The sequence below is a fragment of the Eriocheir sinensis genome, chromosome 16, assembly GCF_024679095.1.
Source record: "Eriocheir sinensis breed Jianghai 21 chromosome 16, ASM2467909v1, whole genome shotgun sequence".
In the NCBI taxonomy this organism is placed as follows: Eukaryota; Metazoa; Arthropoda; class Malacostraca; order Decapoda; family Varunidae; genus Eriocheir; species Eriocheir sinensis.
In genome coordinates, this window is record NC_066524.1 from 15,387,127 (window position 1) to 15,409,160 (window position 22,034).

Below are 22,034 nucleotides of genomic sequence, written 5' to 3' on the forward strand. Positions count from 1 at the left end.
ACCCCATAAGTTTAAAGATCGTGTCAACAGTTATTAAATACATGAACAAGTAAATGAAATACGGGAAAATAAGAGATAATGAAAATAAATGTGTCCTGAACCAAGATCAAGTTACCTATACTATGACGTCAAGATCAAGCTTAAGGGTTTGTTATGGTGAGGCAGCCCTTACAAGACCCAGCGCCGCCACTCACATTTTTACCTTTATTTCCCTTGTTATCCCCCTGGTGAGCCTCCAAGCTGAAAATGCCGCCCACAGTGAACCAAGCACACGCCGTGGACCGGGAAAAGCGTCCACGCACCGGAGAAAGGAGGTAAGACGGGTGAAATATGTAGGCTCTAGAGAACAAGCCGTAAAGCAAGGTGATGTGAAGGCAGCCTGGTGTGTCTTCTCGTCCAGTGCCGCCTTCCTGGCGCGGCCAACACGGTGTTTGCTGGATTAGTTCGGGGAGCAGAGTGTACAGAAGCCCTCGAGTCAGGAGATGTAGGAAGCGCATTAACAAAACCAGTCTTAATCCCAAGTCCGCCGCGGGTTCCCGCACACATGTCATTGCTGTTTTTACTGTTGCTCCAGACCTTTACACGACTCAAGGTGACCGGCATGACCAGTACTGCATCTGAGTGCTGCCATTCCGTGTTTTTAACTAACAGAACCCCACTAAAATTTAGTCGACAGTAACTCATTGCTGTTAAAACCGTAACCTTCCACCACTGAAGATAGTAACACCTTGCCACAAACAGTGACCTATCACTGCTAAGCAGTGATCTATCGCCATTAATACTAACATATCGTCCTTTATTAAGTTGCTCAAATCTCAAAAATTAGTCATTTACGTAATTTACGACAGCAAATTAATGCAGCAGGGTTTGTATGTGCACACATTATATACCTCGCATAGCGCAAAGTTGTCCTTCACCGTGAAATGTGTGTACTTTTGGAATAATATCACCCAAACTGCCTCAAGTATGTCAGTGTCAATCCTTAAACACTTCATCCTCAAGTACACCTATCTGTCAGAGTCTGCAGGGCCCACCCCCCTGCCCAGCTCTGGCTGTTTGATGGTGGTGAGGCCCTACCAGGTGAGAGTACCTCCCAAACCCACCCCACACCTCATCCATCCTCTCCACATGCCTCAACATACCCCCCATCACACCGTTAGTACATTCATGACCCATCCTGCTTCTCTAATCCTCTTTCACAGTAGTGTATAATTGTCTTTCCCTCCCACAAGCCATCCTCAGCAGGAGCAGATTCACATTCGAAGGCAAGTACCCGTGCTTGTCAGTGTTGCGCAGGACGATGAAGTGTGTGATACGTTTTATTTTGTGATGACTACAGTTGTGTGTTGGAGCAGTCATGTGTGTGAGTGTGTTCTACTTATATTTTTTTACATGATTGAGTCAAATCTGTAGTTTCCTGTCTCTTGAAAATATTGTTTCATTTTTTTTAAAGTGTGAAGGTTTTTAGCACACATTAATAATATATTCCATTGATTGGTAATATATTCCATTGTGTGTGTGTTGATAGATGAATTCCCCTCTTTTTCCATCACACATTTAACCATTACAGGTACACCATATTGAGTTGTAGTTGACATTAATGAGCACACAGTGAGAAAATTATTAATGCAACTGACTGTCGGATTTCATGTTTGAGCTGCTTTATTATGCCCTCCACTCACCTGCTGACTCCCTGCCCACAGATCTGACCTGGTGAGTCGGGTCAAGTACTGCAACACCCTGCCGGACATTCCCTTTGACCCCAAGTTCATCAACTACCCCTTCGATTCCAACAGGTGGGTGGAACAATGGACGAAAATATGCAAATATAGATATACACATTTATTTATTTGTTTATCTACTTTATATATTTTTTTTTGTAGCATTGTCTATGAAAGTACAAATTTATATTTTTGTTATTAGTTTTCATTATCAACAGCATGTTAAACTATTTTCTATTTTTGTTCCTATGCTGCATTCAGGCTTTTTGCTCCCTTTTCTCTCCTCACATATTAAGAAAACTCTGTATTTGTGTATGTGTGTATATATATTACCTAGACTTTTTATTTTTTTATGTCAATACTCCTTCACTACCTCCAGGCTTTCTTATTATTTTTCCCATCTTTTTGCAGATGATAAAAAAACAATATTTATAGGAATGATTTTCTAACAACTCTTACATCTACAACTGTTGAAACCATTTTGCAACCTAACACACCGCAACCCTTTTCATTTCTGTTTTCCTTCTTTTTATATGATTTTTTTGCAATTCTTTCTCCTATATCTACAGCTATTGAAACCATTTTGCAACCTAACACAACGCAACCCTTTTCATTTCTGTTTTCCTTAATTTTATATGATTTTTTTGCAACTCTTTCTCCTATATCTACAGCTATTGAAACCATTTTGCAACTTAACACCCCCCTCTCCCCTTCCATCCCTCCTCCCACAGGTACGTACGGTATAAACAAACCTCGCTGGAGAAGAATTACAAGTATGAGGTTTTGACGGAGCATGACCTCGGGGTGACCATCGATCTGATCAACCCCGAGGCATACGTCCCAGTGGCTGGCGACCAACTCCACCCCACCGATGAGAAACTGCTGGAGGACGACATTCTCACCCCACAGGTTGGAAATTGGGCTTGTCTTAGGGGTGGTTGTTTTGATGGGTTACTTTATATTCTCTCTTTTCTCATTTTTTTCTTGCATTCTCTTTCTATCTTTATTCATTTTTTATTCCTCTTACATTCTATTTCTCTCATCTTTTTCCCTTCATTCTTTTTCTAATTTTCTTATCTCTTATTCTCTTTCTCTTTTCATATCTTTTTTCTTACATTCTCTTTCTCTTTTCTTATCTTTTTCTTACATTCTTTTCCTCTTCTTTTTTCTTACATTTTCTTTTTCTTGTTTTTTCTTATATACTCTCGTTTTTCTCCTTTTTATCTAACCTCTTTGTTGCTCTTTTCTCATCTCTCTTACTAGCATAATCTAACTAACAGAAACTAAAAACAACTGGAAAAAAAGACAAAATTAACTATAACTGAAAACAAAACAATACTGCCACAACCCCCTTCCCTTCACCCTCCCTTCTCACCCCTTCCTCTCCTCACCCCAGGATGCCAAGAGGTCAAGACATCACCACGTCAATGTGTCATGGCTGCGGCGGACAGAATACATCTCCACCGAGCCGACGCGATTCCAGCCGCAGACCAACGAGAAGATTGAAGCCACTGTCGGTTTTGCCACGCGTAGGAAGCAACAGGCGGTGAGTGGGTTTGGATTTATGATTTTGACTTCTTTCCGTCACTTTATATAGATTTTCATTTTTTGCAGTCTTATGCCTTTTTGTTTTGTTGCAGTCTTTTCCACATTTGTTTTTTTGCAGTCTTCAGTCACACACGGCTCACAACTGAGAGAGCCCGGGTTCGATTCCCGGGCGGAGTGGAAAAATTTGGGCGGCTTTTCCGATATCCTATGCCCCTGTGCACCCAGCAGTGAATGGGTACCAGGTATTAATCGTGGGTTGTGTCCCGTCTCCTGGGATCTGTTCCCTCCTCCTATAATTCCTTCCCCTTCTGTCTCTCTCCGGCATATGACCACAGATGTTGCGCCGACTAAACGAAACTTTCCAACTTCTGCAGTCTTCAGTCAAGTGCAAGCCTACTCCGAAATAATTAAACACGAGCTATAATAATAAGTGATAAGAATGTGTATTATTGCAGCAACAAAAACTAACCCCTTATTCTGTCCTAGTAGCTGTACAGTCTTTATTTTCATTTGTCCTCAACTAGACTTAAGCAATTACATAGGAAGAAAAAACTCCCAGTCATCCTTTCTTTCTCTCTCTTCCCTTAGGCGGAAAATGCATACAAAGTTCCATGACGTGGCCTTTCATTCTTTATATTGATTTGTCCTTGGTTAATCTCCTATGTTATTACTTTTGTCTTCTTCATCATCATCTTTTTCATCTTCACTGGTATTACGTAGAAAGAAAACACTCGCCTTCATCCTTTCTCTCCCTTGCTTTCTTCTTCTTCTCCCTCTTCTTCTATGTTATTATGTCAAAAGAAAACTCAACCTCAACCTTTCTCTCCCTTGCTTTCTTCTTCTCCTTCTTCTTCTTCTATGCTATTATGTCGAAAGAAAACTCAACCTCAACCTTTCTCTCCCTCCCTCCTGCTTTCTTCTTCTCCTTCTTCTTCTTCTATGCTATTATGTCGAAAGAAAACTCACACTCAACCTTTCTCTCCCTCCCTTCTGCTTTCTTCTTCTTCTTCTTCTCCTTCTTCTATGTTATTATGTCGAAAGAAAACTCACACTCAGCCTTTCTCTCCCTCCCTCCTGCTTTCTTCTTCTTCTTCTTCTCCCATGCTATTATGTAGAAAGAAAACACTCACATTCATCCTTTCTCTCCCTTGCTTTCTTCTTCTTCTTCTTCTTCTCCCATGCTATTATGTAGAAAGAAAACACTCACATTCATCCTTTCTCTCCCTTGCTTTCTTCTTCTTTTCCTCCTCCTTCTCCCATGCTATTATGTAGAAAGAAAACACTCACATTCATCCTTTCTCTCCGTTGCTTTCTTCTTCTTTTCCTCCTCCTTCTCCCATGCTATTATGTAGAAAGAAAACACTCACCTTTATCCTTTCTCTCCCTTGCTTTCTTCTTCTTCTCCTCCTTCTTCTCCCATGCTATTATGTAGAAAGAAAACACTCACCTTTATCCTTTCTCTCCCTTGCTTTCTTCTTCTTTTCCTCCTCCTTCTCCCATGCTATTATGTAGAAAGAAAACACTTACCTTTATCCTTTCTCTCCCTTGCTTTCTTCTTCTCCTCCTTCTTCTCCCATGCTATTACGTCGGAAGAAAACACTCACACTCAACCTTTCTCTCCCTCCCTCGATTCCCTCAGGATGAAAACGTATACACAGACCGAGACAGCCAACTGGAGGCCATCGAAAAGACCTTCAAGGATGTCAAAACACCCCTCAAGGTTCACTACAGCAAGCCGGGGGTGGTGGCCGTGGAGGAGCTGCCCATATTCCCCGACTTCTCACTCTGGAAGTACCCGTGCGCCCAGGTCATCTTCGACTCTGACCCGGCCCCTGTGGGAAGACCGATGCCCGCCCAGCTTGAGGAGATGTCTCAGGCTATGATTAGGTGAGTGGGATTGCTTGGTTGGTCTCTCATCTTGTCTCTAATCTTCTTTCTTTTTTGTTTAATTTTCTTATGTCTCTCATCATGCCCATAATCTTTTTCTTTTGTCTTCTTTGTTTAATGTCCTTATGTTCCCCTACCAGGTTAAACGGGGTAGGAATGTAAGCTTATTCATTTACTTACACACATCTATCCTTATTTTGTCTCCTTCACTCATTGAGAACATCAAGTATCCATGGATCTTGTCTCTAATCTTCTTTCTTCTTTGTTTAATTTTCTTTTGTCTTCTTTGTTTAATGTCCTTATGTTCCCCTACCAGGTTAGACGGGGTAGGAACGTAAGCTTATTCATTCATTTACTTACATTTATCCTTATTTTGTCTCCTTCACCCATTGAGAACATTAAGTATACATGCTATTCATTTATCATTCGACCTATAGTACACACACACTAACTCATGCATTCCTATATACATCTCTATAATTTACTCATTCACACTTCTTATTCTCACTTATCAGTACACTCATTCACTCGCAGACTTTTACGTTCATCACTCGTTAATATACTCATTCATACCTCACTCACTCACCCACACATTCATTCACACACCAACTTCCACACACAAACACAAACTAACCCTGATCCGCACTTATCCACACATTTACTTAATAACACACACACACACACACACACACACACACACACACACACACACACACCAACACTGATCCAGATAGTCACACTCAAGCATACACAAACACACACACTGCAAAAGTTACCCACACATATATCCACGCATTCACTAACCCCATTTCCCACACCTCAATCCCCTCCTAATCCCCACCAAACCAATCCTCCAGGGGTGTGATGGACGAGAGCGGAGAGCAGTTCGTAGCGTACTTCCTCCCCACCGAAGACACGCTCACCAAGAGGAAGAAGGACCAGGACGAGGGCGTAGAGTACCAGGACGAGGAGCAGTACGACTACCTGATGGCGCGAGAGTACAACTGGAACGTGAAGAACAAGGCGTCGAAGGGCTACGAGGAGAACTACTTCATGGTGGTGCGGAACGATGGGGTCTACTACAACGAGCTGGAGACGAGGTATGGGTTGGCCTCGGTGATTTTTTTTATTTATTTATTTTATTGTTATTAATGGGAAATGTTGAAGATTGTTGTAAAAATGGAGTAGTTGTGTTATGGTGATGTGTGGTGTTGTTTTGTGTTGTTATTACTACTACTACTACTACTGCTATTTCTACTACTTTTACTACTAATACTCACATTACTACTACTACTACTACTATCACTACTACTAATGCTATACTAACTTAATTTTCTTTGTCTTGTACTGTACTATTTTTTTCTTCTTTGTCTTCTTCTCTTTTTTCTTCCTCTCTATATTCTTTTTCTTCATCTCCCTCTCTTTCATCTTCTTTTTTCTTTGCCTTCCTTCATCTTCCACTCTTACTACTACTACTACTACTACAACTACCACTATTACCACCACTACTACTACTACTACTTCTACCACTACTACTAAAATCCCATCCTCCACGCTATCCACCAGAGTGCGACTGAGCAAGAGGAGGCTGAAGCAGGGCCAGCAACCGAACAACTCCCGCCTGGTTGTGCGCCACCGACCCCTCAACGCCCACGAACACAAGACTCAGCGCTTCAGGGAGAGGATGCTGGAGCCACCGGGCGAGGAGGAGGAGGAGGAAGAGGAAGAGGAGGAGGAGGAAGAAGAGGAGGAGGAAGAGATGGAGGTTGAGACTCAGGAGAAAGCTGAAGGTGAAGGGGAAGGTGAAGAAGGTGAGCTGATGAGAGAGAGAGAGAGAGAGAGAGAGAGAGAGAGAGAGAGAGAATGATATATACCAGCCCAAAAAATGATGCTAAATCTACAAAATTAACCCGGTAGCTGCGGGGATCATGTTTCTTAACCTGGTAGCAGCGACATACCAAATTTGTGCCATGATATAAACCCCAACAGAATAGATGATACATAATCTGATCACAAATGTATTGATATATATTATGAAATGGTTTGTGTGAGGGATGATTTTTTCTCATTTTTCTCGCTTAGAGGGACCATTAAGAAACATGATCCCTGCTGCTACTGGGTTAAAAGGCCCCTCTAAGCGAATTAATGAGAAAAAATCATCACTCGCGCAAACCATTTTATAATATATATCAACGCATTTGTGATCAGTTTATGCATCCTCTATTTTTGGGGGTTTATGTCAATGCAAAAATTTGGCCCATTGCTGGTACACGGTAAAGCCACAAATTTAACCCATTGCTGGTACACGGTAAAGCCACAAATTTGACCCATTGCTGGTACATGGTAAAGCCACAAATTTGACCCATTGCTGGTACACGGTAAAGCCACAAATTTGACCCATTGCTGGTACATGGTAAAGCCACAAATTTGACCCATTGCTGGTACATGGTAAAGCCACAAATTTGACCCATTGCTGGTACACAGTAAAGCCACAAATTTGACCCATTGCTGGTACATGGTAAAGCCACAAATTTGACCCATTGCTGGTACACGGTAAAGCCACAAATTTGACCCATTGCTGGTACATGGTAAAGCCACAAATTTGACCCATTGCTGGTACATGGTAAAGCCACAAATTTGACCCATTGCTGGTACACGGTAAAGCCACAAATTTGACCCATTGCTGGTACACGGTAAAGCCACAAATTTGACCCATTGCTGGTACACAGTAAAGCCACAAATTTGACCCATTGCTGGTACACAGTAAAGCCACAAATTTGACCCATTGCTGGTACACAGTAAAGCCACAAATTTGGCCCATTGCTGGTACACAGTAAAGCCACAAATTTGGCCCATTGCTGGTACACAGTAAAGCCACAAATTTGGCCCATTGCTGGTACACAGTAAAGCCACAAATTTGGCCCATTGCTGGTACACGGTAAAGCCACAAATTTGACCCATTGCTGGTACACGGTAAAGCCACAAATTTGGCCCATTGCTGCTACCGGGTTAAAGGAGCAATGATGATAATGGTTATAATAATGTGATGATGATTTGTATTATAATGGCATAAACTAACGCCTAAATCCCGCTCCATCACCAAATAATAGCCATAATAATAAGTGATGATGTAGATGATACCAACAACATGACCAAAATTAAAACTAACAATTAGAAAGTAAACTAATTGAAACTAACAAAACTAAGATAACCTTATAAAAACTTACTAACAAACACTAGCAAACAAACTAACATACTAACATATCCTAATCTAACAAATTAATTAACAGAAAATAAGTACCATGAGCTAACAAAAACCAAAGCTAACATAACCTAAAACTAACAGAAATTAACATACCCTAAACTACCATAAATGGAAGCTAATTAACAAAAACTACACTAACATAAAAACTAACGTAAATGAACTAGTAAAAACTGTACTAACATAGAAACTAAACTAATAAACAAACTATATAATGAAAAAATAACCTTAGCTAACCTAACCTAACCTAACGTAACCTAACCCTTGTCCCCTCCCCTTCCCCCTCCAGGTAGTCACAAAGGGTCAGACGACGAGGAGGGCAGCGTCAGGTCACGGTCCCGCAGCAAGGAGCCTCCGCGCAGCAGGTCAGGCTCGCGCTCCGGCAGTGGCTCAAGGTCAAGGTCGCGATCCGGGTCGAGGTCAAAGTCTAGGTCGAGGTCGAGGAGCAAAACCAAGTCCAGGTGAGAAAAGAATTGTTAGTTTGAGAGGAAAAAAATAAAATAAAGGTAGATAATAAAGCAGATTGATAATAGATAGATAATAAAATAGATAAAGTATAGAGTATGGTTGTATTTTTTTTATTTTTTCCTCTTTTAATAATTTTTTTCCTTTATTTTTTTGAGGGAGGCAATAATTTTTTTCTTTCTATTACGAGTTTTTGTATATTTTGAGTTATTATTTCTCTCTCTCTCTCTCTCTCTCTCTCTCTCTCTCTCTCTCTCTCTCTCTCTCTCTCTCTCTCTCTCTCCCCTCCCTTGTCCCCCTTCCTCTCCCTCACCATTCATCTTCTCACCCTCACCTCTCCCTCAGGTCACGATCCAGGTCATCCTCGGGGTCAAGGGCTTCTCGCTCGCCCACTCGCTCTCGTTCCCGCTCTCCGTCGAGGTCAAAGTCAAGGTCACGCTCGAGGTCAAGGCTGAGGTCGAGGTCAAAGAGTGGATCGCGTACCCCTGAAAACCGATCCCGGACTGGTTCCCCGGCAAGCTCTGAAAGGTGTGTGTGTGTGTGTGTAATAGTAAAGATAATAATAATAGATACACTTATTTATTTATTTTTTATTTATTTATTTATTTTTTTTGCAATAAAGGAAACCGATCAAGCGCAAAAACAAGGAAAAAACACACCAAAAAATCAAATCCTATATTGACCATCGACTTAACTCCACTTTGACCTCACTTCTCCAGGTCAGCGAGGTCAGCAAGGTCAGGCCGCTCCAGCAGGTCAGGTCGTTCCAGCCGGCGGAGTGGCAGTGGGTCACCAGCCGCCCCTCAAGCCGCCACACCCCAGCACTCCGGCTCAGACTCTCGCTCCTCAGACTCTGGCTCAGGATCAGACTCAGAGTGAAAGTAAGAAAGTATGGAGAGAGTTTGTGGAGTTGTCACGTTGCCTCACTGGGTCGCCTAGAAAAATGTTACTTCTTTTTCCTTTTATATAATTTTTTCTTCACTTTTTCTTCTTTTACACACGATTGAAACGCTTATTCCTTTTTGTTTTTCCTGCTCTTCCTTCATGCATCACCAAACTCCAAGAATAATGTTGGTTCATCCTCCCTTTTCCCTGCTTTTCTTTCATGTTCTTTTTCTTTTGCTTACGATTGAAACTCATTCCTTTTTGTTTTTCCCACTTTCCCTTCATGCATCACCAAACTCCAAGAATAATATTGGTTCATCCTCCCTTTTCCCTACTTTTCTTTCACTCTCCATCTTCATGTGTTGTCCAGTCAGGTGCTTCTAACTCCCTTTTCCTCAGTTTTTCTTCTTTCACACTTTGCCTCATTGAATCTCCAAGCAAACTGTTACTTCCTACTCTTTTTTTTCCACTTCTTTTCACTTTTTCTCCTTTCGTGTGTTGCCAGATACTTCTTACTCCACTTTCCTCGCTTTTTCTTCCTCCATTCTTTGCCAAGCATCCGAGGTGTTGGTGCAGGGGAAGTGTTTTATTTTAGGCTATCATTGTGTTTGGCTTCCCTCATTATCGGTGGTTAGGTTAGGTTAGGCGAGCAAGCAAAGCCATCGAGAGAGAAAAACTGGGTGGGAAGAATGTGTGTGTGTGTGTGTGTGTGTGTGTGTGTGTGTGTGTGTGAGAGAGTATGTATCTGTCTATTGTTCTGTCTGTTTGTTTATCTGTTCATATTTGAAAGCCACCCATTCTTTTATAAATAAATATATGTAAATTCCAACTGGTCACGTGTCCTCTGCTATCGGTCCTTAGACATATGAGGACAAGAGAGAACATATGGTATGGACTCGCTACCTTCTCTCACTCCTCACCGAAAGGGCCAACAGACAGTCATGCTAGGCGGTGTGGAATGGTAATGGCATGCTGGGACAAAATTATGGCTTGTCCTTGTGGAATGATGTATAGTTGCCATGTTTACTGTAGGAGAGGATATGAGGACCCACAACCTTGTACAGTGAAGTGCATGATAAGGTATGCTAATGCTGTTCATGGTCTCAGTGCTCATCTCTGTCGCATTAAGGGCATGAGCAAGGTGGAAATACATGTTGATGGACTCATGGCTTGTCCAGTGGAATGATTATAGTCATTGAAAATACACACAAATTATAGAGAAGTGAATGAGGGTTGGAGTGATATGCTGAATGATGTGACCTGAATGAGTGAAAGGATGTGTACTCGCTCGGGTAAGTTGAAAATTAAAGTGAAAAATTATAATCATAAAAAACACACACAAATTATAGAGAAGTGAATGAGGGTTGGAGTGATATGCTGAATGGTGTGACCTGAACAAGTGAAAGGATGTGTACTCGCTCGGGTAAGTTGAAAATTAAAGTGAAAAATTATAATCATAGAAAACACACACAAATTATAGAGAAGTGAATGAGGGTTGGAGTGATATGCTGAATGATGTGACCAGAGCTAGTGAAAGGATGTGTACTCGCTTTGGTAAGTTGAAAATTAAAGTGAAAAGTTATCATCAATGAAGACTTTTAAACCTGAAAGTACATGAAAAAGAAATGAATGAGTGTTGAAGTTACAAGCGGAATGACATGACCTGAATGTGTGAAATGATTTAAACGCGCTAGCATAAGTAGAGAACTAAGATGAAATATTATCAACCAGAAAATACAAAATAAAAAAAGAAATGAATGAGTGTTGGAGTGACAAGCGGAATGACATGACCTGAACTAGTGAAATGATTTAAACGCGGTAGCATAAGTAGAGAACTAAGATGAAATATTATCAACCAGAAAATACAAAATAAAAAAAGAAATGAATGAGTGTTAGAGTGATATGCTGAATGACGTGACCTGAACTTGTGAAATGATGTGCACTCGCTAAAATAAGTTGAAAATAATTAAGGCGAAAAATTATCAGCAAGAAATTTTAAACCTGAAAATTACACAAAAATGAGGAATTAACAAGTGTTGGAATGACACGCTGAACGGTATGACCTGACCAGGGGAAGGGATGTATGCTAGCTAGAATAAGTTGAAAATTGAGGTGAAATATTATCACCCAGAAAATATACAAAAAAAAAGAAAAGTGAGTGTTGAAGTGAAGTGCAGAATGACATGACCTGAACTAGCGAAGTGATGTTTACTCGCTAGAATGAGTCGGAAATTAACGTGAAAAATGATCAACGACCTGAAATTTTAAACCTGAAAATATAGAAAATAAAAGAGGAATAAATAAGTGCTGGAGTGATATACTGACCGGCATGACTTAAACTAATAGTGAAATGATTTATACCTCCTAGAATAAGTTGAAAGTGAAGGTTAAAATCATCGTCAACCAAAACTTTCCCAGCCTGTTAACTTAGTAAGGCGGAATGATACAGTGCTTTTCTCTTATTCCTCGTCTTATTCCTGTTTCCTCTACTTCTCTTTTCCTTTCCTTCCTTTCCCTGCCTTTCTCTTTTCTCTCATATCCTCCTCCCCATTCTTCCTCTCTCATCCTCCTTTCCTACCCTTAACGCAAAACTTCACGAGACTATACAAAATAAGATAAATAGCTAAATTGGGGTGATATGGTGAGTGCCAACCCAGCAGAATGATGAACGATGGTGACCTTAAGAGCATTATGAACCTGCTCTCCTGGCCCTTGAACAGAACACAGATTGACATAGTACCTAGTGGAGATGTTACTCCTGATTTCTAAATAAAGTGTAAAAAAATGCAAAAAGAAGTATTGTTATCACTACTATTACTGTTACTGTTAGCTTTTATCTTCCTCTTTCCTTCCCCTTCTGTCTCTCCGGCATATGACCACAGATGTTGCGCCAACTAAATGAAACTTTCCAACTTTTTATCTTCCCCTATCTCCTCCCCTTCCTCATTCCCTTTTCTTCTCCCATATTCTTTTCCTCCCCTACCTTTTAGCATGATTCCCCACCGTCTTCCTCTTTCTCCTCCCCTTCCTCATTCCCTTTCCTTCTCCCATATTCCTTTCCTCCCCTACCTTTCTCTCCTCCCTATACCTTCTCCTCCCCTTTAGCAGACTTTAGCTTAGGAAGACTTTATAATTATTTTTATTATTATCACTACACTATGCAATTAAAGGGAAAAGGGAGGAGGCAGACAGAAGAAGAAAAAATGAAAAGGATAAAAGAAGGTCGAGTATATAAGGGATTTAAAATAACTTACCCTCCATCTCTTGAGTGCGTAATAGAGGAAAAAAATATAGAAAGGGAAAAATGGAAGTAAAATTCAAAGGGTACGAGAGTAAGAAGGGTATATAAGGGGTTTAAAATAGCTCTCCATCCATCCCTTGAGTGTGTATTAGAGGAAAAAATATACTAAGGAAAAAATGGAAGTAAAATGAAAAGAATAGAAGAAAAAGAAGAGTATATAGGGGATTTAAAATAGCTCTCCATCCATCCCTTGAGTGTGTAGTAGAGGAAAAAAATGTATTAAGGGAAAAAATGGAAGTAAAATGAAAAGAATAGAAAAAGATCAAGTATATAAGGGATTTGAAATAGCTCTCCCTCCATCCCTTGAGTGTGTGAGATAGAGGGAAAAAATATACTAAGGGAAAAAATGTAAGTTAAATGATAAGGATAAAAGAAGAAGAAGAGTATATAAGGGATTTAAAATAGCTCTCCCTCCATCCCTTGAGTGTGTGAGATAGAGGGAAAAAATATACTAAGGGAAAAAATGGAAGTTAAATGATAAGGATAGAAGAAGAAGAAGAGTATATAGGGGATTTAAAATAGCTCTCCATCCATCCCTTGAGTGTGTGAGATAGAGGGAAAAAATGTATTAAGGGAAAAAATGGAAGTAAAATAAAAGGATAGAAGAAGAAGAAGAAGGGATTTAAAATAGCTCTCCATCCATCCCTAGAGTTTGTAGTAGAGGAAAAAATATACTAAGGGGAAAAATGGAAGTAAAATGAAAAGGATAGAAGAAGGAAAAATGAAAGTAAAATGAAAAGAATAGAAGGAAAAATGAAAGTAAAATGAAAAGAATAGAAGGAAAAATGAAAGTAAAATGAAAAGAATAGAAGGAAAAATGAAAGTAAAATGAAAAGAATAGAAGGAAAAATGAAAGTAAAATGAAAAGAATAGAAAAAGAAGAAGAGTATGATAGGAACTTAAAACAGCTCTCCCTCCATCCTTGAGTGTGAGATAGAGGCAAAAAAAAAAAAAAGAGGAGGAAAATAAAGGGAAAAATGAGGTATGGCTGTGTGGGTAGTACTTTTTATTACATTCCTCAGTAACAAGATATATGAGGAAGGTCTTTTATTTATTTATTTTATTTATTTTTATTATTATTTTATCCCCATTTTGGTCTTTTATCTCTGTCCTTTATGTTGCTTTAATATGCTGGGATTTTTTTTTTTTTTTTTTAATGTACATGAGATAAGGGAAAGGTAGATGTGTACAGTGATTCGACACACTCTCTCTCTCTCTCTCTCTCTCTCTCTCTCTCTCTCTCTCTCTCTCTCTCTCTCTCTCTCTCTCTCTCTCTGTCTCTCTGTACTTTTTATCTTTTTTGAATTTTCTTTATATATTTTTTGTTTTCCTTCTCTATTTTTTGTTGTTTTTGTTCTTGTTTTTGTTAGTATGTGTTTTTTTATTCTTTTTCTTGTTCCTCTTCTTTCTTTCTTTCTTCCTTTCTTTCCTTCCTTTCTTTCTTTCTTTCTTTCTTTCCTCTTTTATATTTTTTCAATCGATAAGAAAGTGCGCAGAAGGAATATAATAATTACTCTCTCTCTCTCTCTCTCTCTCTCTCTCTCTCTCTCTCTCTCTCTCTCTCTCTCTCTCTCTCTCTCTCTCTCTCTCTCTCTCTCTCTCTCTCTCTCTCTCTCTCTCTCTCTCTCTCTCTCTCTCTCTCTCTCTCAACCTTGAATATTTATACCTTTGCCCAGGTATGTGAAGGTCCCTTTGGCGTACATAGAATTTCTTTTTTTTTACCTCAAATGCCGAGTGTGTGTGTGTGTGTGTGTGTGTGTGTGTGTGTGTGTGTGTGTGTGTGTGTATGTGTGTGTGTGTGTGTGTGTGTCTACCTGCGCCTTCTTTGATCTTCCACACCTATATTTATTCCTCTCTTCTTCCTCCTCTTCTTCCTCCTCCCCCTCCTCCTCCTCCGCCTCCTCCTCCTTCTCCCCTTCTTCTCTTCCTCCTCCTTCTTTTCCTTATTTCTCCCTTTCCCTTCTCTCCTCTTTCTCTTTTCTCTCTTCCTCTTCTTTCCCTTCTTCCCTCTACCCCCCCTATCTTTTCTCTTCTCCTCTCCCTCCTCCTCCTCCTCCTCTTCCTTCTTTTCGTTATTCCTCCCTTTCCCTCCTCTCCACTTTCTCTTTCCTCTCTTCCTCTTCTTCTCCTTCGTCCCCCTACCCCCCTATCTTTTCTCTTCCCCTCTCTTTCTTTCCTCCTTCTCTTCCTCATTTTCTTTCCTTTTATCTTATTTTCCTTTATTCCTTTCTTTATTCCTGCCTCTCTCCTCCTTCCCTACCTTTCTCTCCCTCTAATTCTCTCCTCTTCCCTTCTTCCTCCCTTTCCACCCATTTCCCTTCCTCTCCCTCCCCTCTTCCTCCTGTTTCCTCCCCTCCCTTCTTCCTCCCTTATCTCCTTTTTCTCCCCATTCCGTTCTCCCATTTCTCATTTTCCCCCCTCTTCCTCCCTATCCTTCTCTTTTCCCTTCCTCCCTTCTTTCTTTCCCCTCCCTCATTCCCTTCTTTTCTCTTTCTCTTTCTACTTCTCCCTTTCCTTCCTTTCCCTGCCTTTCTCTTCTCTCTCATATCCTCCCCCTTCTTCCTCTCTCACTTCCTCCTTTTCCTTCTCTTTCTTTCCCTCTATCTCTTTTCTCTTCTTCCTCTTCTTCCCTCTCTTCACCTAACTTTCTCTTCTTTCTATTCCCCCTCTTTCCTCTCATCCTCCCTTCTCTTCCCTTCCCTTTCCCTCCCCTCCCCTCTCCTCTCCTCATTCCCCTTCTCTCCTTCCTTCCTTCCCTTTCCCTCCCCTTTCTTCCCTTTTCCTCCGTTTCTCTCTCCCTGCCTACCCCTTTCCCCTTCCTCCTCCTCCTCCTCCTCCTCCTCCTCCTCCTCCTCCTTCTCGCCTCTCTTCTCTACGTGTGTACCTAATTTATCTCGTGTGTACCTATGTGCGTGTGGTGACGTTGGATTAAGGCTATTTGTGTACGTTTCATATCTGCCGCCGTGTATTTAAAAGGGAAGGTCGGGGAGTGAGTGAAGGGGAGGAAAGGAGAGGAAGGGAATGTGTAGTATTTGGCCCTTATAATTATTACTGTTATTATTATTATTATTATTATTATTATTATTATTATTATTATTATTATTATTATTATTATTATTATTATTATTATTATTATTATTATTATTATTATTATTATTATTATTATTGTTGTTGTTGTTATTATTGTTATTAGTGGTGGTGGTGATGGTGGTGGTAGTGTTTTTGTTGTTCTTATCGTTGTTTTTGTTGTTATTTGTTAGTATTATTATTATCACACACACACACACACACACACACACACACACACACACACACACACACACACTAATAAGTAATACAGATTTTAGATGCGTTTTTTTGTTGTTTACTTGAGAGAAAGGAAAAACAAATAGTGCTTATGATCAGAGAGAGAGAGAGGTAATATATAAGACAGGGCAACTAGGGCTTATGTATAAATTTTTAACGTACACACATAATACTGATGGGTACACACACACACACACACACACACACACACACACACACAGTACCTAAAACGAGACCACCCGCTACCCTAGTTCTTGTAGCTAAACACACACACACACACACACACACACACACACACCTCACTTAGCGACAGAAAGATGACCTCGATCTTGGAGTTTATTTTGAAGTGTGTGTGTGTGTGTGTGTGTGTGTGTGTGTGTGTGTGTGTGTGTGTGTGTGTGTGTGTGTGTGTGTGTGTGTGTGTGAGAGAGATAGAGAGAGAGAGAGAGAGAGAGAGAGAGAGAGAGAGTCCAAAAATAAGGCGAAAACAAAACAAAATTAAACGTACAAACATATTAATAAGAACTTTTAACCTCCTCCTCCTCCTCCTCCTCCTCCTCCTCCTCCTCTCCACTACTAATCCAATACTACCCACACTATGCAGGGATGGTAGTGATGACAGCTGGTGGTAGTAACAAGTGGTGATGATGGTTGTGGTGGTGGTGGTGGTGACAGGTGGTTGTGGTGGTGATGACAGGTATTGAGTGTGATATGGTGATGGTGGTGATAGGTGTTGGAGGTGGTTATGGTAGTGGTGATGACCGTGAAAAGAGGTGGTGATAGTGAGAGTGGTGACAGGTGTTAGTGGTGGTGGTGGTGACAAGTTATGGTGAGGATGGTGATTGTGGTAGGGATGGTGATGATTGTGATGGTGGTGAGAGGTAGTTGTTGTAGTGGTGTTGACAAGTATTGGAGTGGTGTAAAGACGTAGGCATTGGTGATATGGAAGAGTGATGAGTGTGATGATGGTGGTGGTGGTGATGATAGTGGTGTTGATGGAGGTGTCATTGTTGGTTTAGTGGAAAGTGGTTACTGGTGATGGTAATGGTGATGACGATGGTGGTGATGGAAGAATGATGACAGAAATGGTAGTAGGGGATTGGTGATGACAGTGATGGTGATGATAGTGGTTGCAGTGATGGTGGTTATGGCTCTAATGGTGGTGGTGGTGGTGGAAGAATGATGACAGAAATGGTAGTAGGGGATTGGTGATGAGAGTGGTTGTATTGGTGGTGGTAATGGTGATGACGATGGTGGTAGTGGTAGTAAGGGATTGGTGATGACAGTGATGGTGATGATAGTGGTTGCAGTGATGGTGGTAATGGTTCTAATGGTGGTGATTGTGGTGGAAGAGTAACATAATGGTGGTAAATGGTGGATGTTATGGTGATGATGGTAGTAGGTGGTGATGATAATGGTGGTAGTAATGGTGGTGGTGGTGATGATAGTGGTATTAGGTGGTGGTGATAATGGTAGTGGTAGTGGGTGACTGCTTACATCGCCACCACCACCACCCACTACCACCACCACCCACCACCACCTACCTTCCTAGTCCACTTCACGGAAAACACAACTACCAGAACTGTCTTCCATTCGCATTGAGAGCAAGGTTAGGCGACTTAGCGGTACTGGGAACACTAAGTTGCAGGTGTAAACAGCGTGAGCCTATTACAGGTGAACGCTGCTACCTGTACGATTATTATTATTATTATTATTATTATTATTATTATTATTATTATTATTATTATTATTATTATTATTATTATTATTATTATTATTATTGTTGTTGTTGTTAGTATTGTGGTTGTTATTATTGTTCAGAGAGAGAGAGAGTCCTCATCTCCCTTGTCTTATGAAATGCCAACATGAGGAGCCAAATTCTTCAAGGGGGGTGGGGGGAAGGGGGGGGAGTACCTGGTAAACACACACACACACACACACACACACACACACACACACACACACACACACACACACACACACACAGAGGGCCATTTAGTTTTTCTTCTTACTCATCAATTTGTCTATTTATCTTACTTATAATTAATTTGTTAGATGAAGAAAAAAAACAAGAATAAAAGTAAAAAGGGAAGAGAACAAAAAAATATTACCCTAAAAAAGTTCCTCCATACCTTACCCCTTTCTCTTTCCCTTTCTTCCTCCTCCTCCTCCTCCTCCTCCTCCTCCTCCTCCTCCTCCTCCTCCTAAGCCATAAAGAACAACAGTATCAACAAACACCAGAGTAGTGACCTTGGAACTTCTAACTATTTTACCTCACCTAAGGATTTTGCACGTGTCTGTGTGGGTGGGAGAGAGAGAGAGAGAGAGAGAGAGAGAGAGAGAGAGAGAGAGAGAGAGAGGATAAGAGGAGGAAGAGAAGAAAAATATGTGAACTAGGAAAAGGACAAATTAAAATACGTTTGAGAGAGAGAGAGAGAGATCGTGTGCCCACCACCTTCACCACAAACCAAGGGAGGAAGAGGAAGATGAGGAGGAGAAGGAAGAGGAGGAGGAGGAGGAGGAAGAGGAGGAGGAGAGGTTTGACTGGGTTCATTTCATCCTGTGTATTATATTTCCAAAATCATGACGGAAGAGGAGGAGGAGGAAGAGGAGGAGGAGGAGGAGGAGGAAGAGGGGTGGATGTGAGGTGGAGAGGAGGAGTTGGGGTGGAGGAGGAGGTGTCTATATGTGGTGGTGGTGGTGGTGGTGATGATGGTGGTAGTGGTGGTGGTGATGGTGATGGTGGTGATGGTGATGGTGGTGGTGGTGATGGTGGTAGTGGTGGTGATGATGGTGGTAGTGGTGGTGGTGATGATGACATTTATGGACAGTGTAAAGTAACAAATCTCTCTCTCTCTCTCTCTCTCTCTCTCTCTCTCTCTCTCTCTCTCTCTCTCTCCCCGTGTTCACCTAATCATCTACGCATTTCCTTGCCCTCCATTCCTTTCCTCTCTCTCCCTCTCTCCCTCCCTCCCCCTCTTCCTCTCTCTCTCTCTCCCTCTCCCTCCCTCCCTTCCTCCTCCTTCTCCTTATCTAAAATAATATTGTCGAAAGTGCAACGCAGATTAGGGTAAATTATTTTCTTATTCTCTCTCTCTCTCTCTCTCTCTCTCTCTCTCTCTCTCTCTCTCTCTCTCTCTCTCTCTCTCTCTTGTTCTTTTTTTTCCTTACTTCTTCCCGTCTTTTCCTTCTTTTCCTCTCTCTCTCTCTCTCTCTCTCTCTCTCTCTCTCTCTCTCTCTCTCTCTCTCTCTCTCTCTCTCTCACACACACACACACACACACACACACACACACGCACGTACACACACACGTCATTAGATAATTGTCATTCATTCCCAGCAAGAGAGAGAGAGAGAGAGAATGAATGGAGGGAGTGGCGGGGCGCGTCTCTTTACTCACTCCTTGTCAACATCCCGCTATGGCAAGGAGGAGGAGGAGAGGAGGAGGAGGTGGAGGAGGAGGAGGTTAGCGAAAACATACGAATGAGGAAGAAAGTTAAATAAAAGAAGAAAACAAACCCGAGGAAGAGGATGTACGATTAAACAGAAAGAGGAGGAGGAGGAAGAGGAGAAGGAGGAGGAATACGAAGAAGACACCGGCACAGGAGGAGGAGGAGGAGGAGAGGAGGTAGTCTGCAGCAAGTCCCATTTTCTTATAACAAATAGAAGGAATACGTAGAAGAGAACACAGAGACGTAGGAAGGAAGGAAGGGGGTCGGTTTTTATATATCAGACACGGAAAAGCAGGCTACAGAAAATATATTGCATAGTGACAAAGAAGGAAAGAAGGTGAACTTTTTCCTATAGCAAATAAGAAATAACACACGGAAAAGCAGGCTACAGAAAGTTTATTGCATAGTGACAAAGAAGGAAAGAAGGTGAACTTTTTCCTATAGCAAATAAGAAATAACACACGGAAAAGCAGGCTACAGAAAGTTTATTGCATAGTGACAAAGAAGGAAAGAAGATGAACTTTTTCCTATAACAAATAAGAAATAACACACGGAAAAGCAGGCTACAGAAAGTCTATTGTACTGTTACATTGGAGGAAGGAGGAGGTCAATTTTTTCCTTCATCAAATAAGAAATAAAGCATGGAAAAGCAGGCTACAGAAAATATATTGCATTGTTACGTAGAAGGAAATGAGGTCAACCTTTCCCTATAACAAATAAGAAATAACACACGGAAAAGCAGGCTACAGAAAGTCTATTGCACTCTTACATAGAAGGAAATGAGGTCATCTTTTTTTCTTACATCAAAAAATAAATAACACATGGAAAAGCAGGCTACAGAAGGTCTATTGCACTCTTACATAGAAGGAAATGAGGTCATCTTTTTTTCTTACATCAAATAAAAAATAAAACATGGAAAAGCAGGCTACAGAAAGTCTATTGCACTCTTACATAGAAGGAAATGAGGTCAACTTTTTTTCTTACATCAAATAAAAAATAAAACATGGAAAAGCAGGCTACAGAAAGTTTATTGCGCTGTGACATAGGAGGAAGGAGGATGTTATCTTTTCCTACAACAATTAAGAGATATAACATGGAAAAGCAGGCCTCAGAAAATGTACTGTCGCATAACTAGGCTGTCTGCTTTAGTAATTCAATCTATTCGTCAGGGCATTCCAGTGATCTGCATGAATATATTAACTAAGTCCTTGGTGTTGGTACGCGTGAGAACGTTCAATATACTCCTATTCAACGAAGTGACGGTCAGTGCGATTTTTAAAGGAATATATTTGGTTGGCTCGATTGAAAAGAACGAAAAATAAAACTACCAATGTCTGTACTGCGTCTCCTCCTCTGCGGCACACCGTTATTTCTATTTCGAAAGTAAAAAAATGAAAAAAATATGCAGTTCAACGTTTTTTTGTTATTATTATTATTTTTTTTTTACTTTCCATGTAGGCCTATTTGAAGACCTGTGTTGAATCCATCCGCTGTCGTCGCTTTTCCAGCATAAAAAAAGTTGAGCTGCTCGAGTCGTTCCTCTTAAGAATGTACCCTCATCAATGTTATTTGTGTGGTGCCTTTCTGCTTTGTCAACTAATTCGATGCTCTTCTTGTACATCTGGCGCCAGAACTGCACTGTGTATTCCAGTCTCGCCAATAAGTTATATAGATTGCATGACTCCCGGCGTCTTACATTCAAGGTTATTTGCGGTGACTGAACCCGTATAGTAGTCGCTTCTCTCACTGGCAGACCTACTGTGGTTTGTGGGTTTCAGGTCACTGCTGATAGCGACCCTAAATCCAATTGCTTATGTATAGTATGTCCCGCAGAGGCTTCCCGGCATGTTTTATGTATGGTTACTATAAAAAAAAGCTGATTATAGAATACCCGCGTGTGTTTGGACAATAGGAGGGGACATTATAGGTGAATAATTAAGGAAGAAAATAGGGAAGGAGGGAAAATATAAGCAAAGAAAAGAGGAAAACATAGAGAATGGAAAATGATGGAGAGGAAGAATATGATTAAAATTAGAAAATAAGAGAGAGGTGGGGAGGGTGACAAGGTGGAAGGGGTCAAGGATGATCTACAAGGAGGGAGAGAAGGAGGAAGAGGAGGGAAGGAGGGGCGTAACTGACCTCCATCGCTTGTCATTGGGCGTAAGAATGATGGAGGAAGAGAGAGAAGGAATAGAAGGAAGGAAGGA

General features: G+C 41.0%; 1 protein-coding gene and 1 long non-coding RNA gene across 3 annotated transcripts; one reads left to right on the plus strand and one right to left on the minus strand.

Moving 5' to 3' along the window:
- Window positions 1-142: 142 nt before the first annotated feature.
- Window positions 143-11,922, plus strand: LOC126999360 (RNA polymerase II-associated factor 1 homolog). Of its 2 annotated transcripts, XM_050861902.1 has the most exons (11): window positions 143-314; window positions 1,233-1,265; window positions 1,704-1,796; window positions 2,453-2,630; window positions 3,118-3,267; window positions 4,909-5,156; window positions 6,014-6,256; window positions 6,723-6,967; window positions 8,708-8,879; window positions 9,229-9,411; window positions 9,603-11,922. In XM_050861902.1, exons 1-11 carry the CDS (start codon window positions 247-249, stop codon window positions 9,760-9,762), a joined length of 1,773 nt encoding a protein of 590 aa, XP_050717859.1. In that variant the 5' UTR covers window positions 143-246; the 3' UTR covers window positions 9,763-11,922. The 2 variants fall into 2 exon arrangements, with proteins under 2 accessions (XP_050717859.1, XP_050717860.1); XM_050861903.1 differs by lacking the exon at window positions 1,233-1,265.
- LOC126999361 (uncharacterized) lies at window positions 10,224-13,340 on the minus strand. The gene is made up of 2 exons (XR_007753294.1): window positions 11,560-13,340; window positions 10,224-11,431 (listed from the first exon to the last, which is right to left on the minus strand). It is a non-coding gene; the product is annotated as an uncharacterized LOC126999361 (long non-coding RNA).
- Between the last annotated feature and the right edge of the window lie 8,694 nt (window positions 13,341-22,034).

Bases quoted from the DNA above. Each gene is read 5' to 3' on its own strand.
- LOC126999360 (XM_050861902.1), top strand. From the start codon at position 247: ATGCCGCCCACAGTGAACCAAGCACACGCCGTGGACCGGGAAAAGCGT. The intron at 5,157-6,013 runs GTGAGTGGGATT...CCAATCCTCCAG, and splicing joins ATGTCTCAGGCTATGATTAG to GGGTGTGATGGACGAGAGCG. The intron at 8,880-9,228 runs GTGAGAAAAGAA...CCTCTCCCTCAG, and splicing joins AGGAGCAAAACCAAGTCCAG to GTCACGATCCAGGTCATCCT.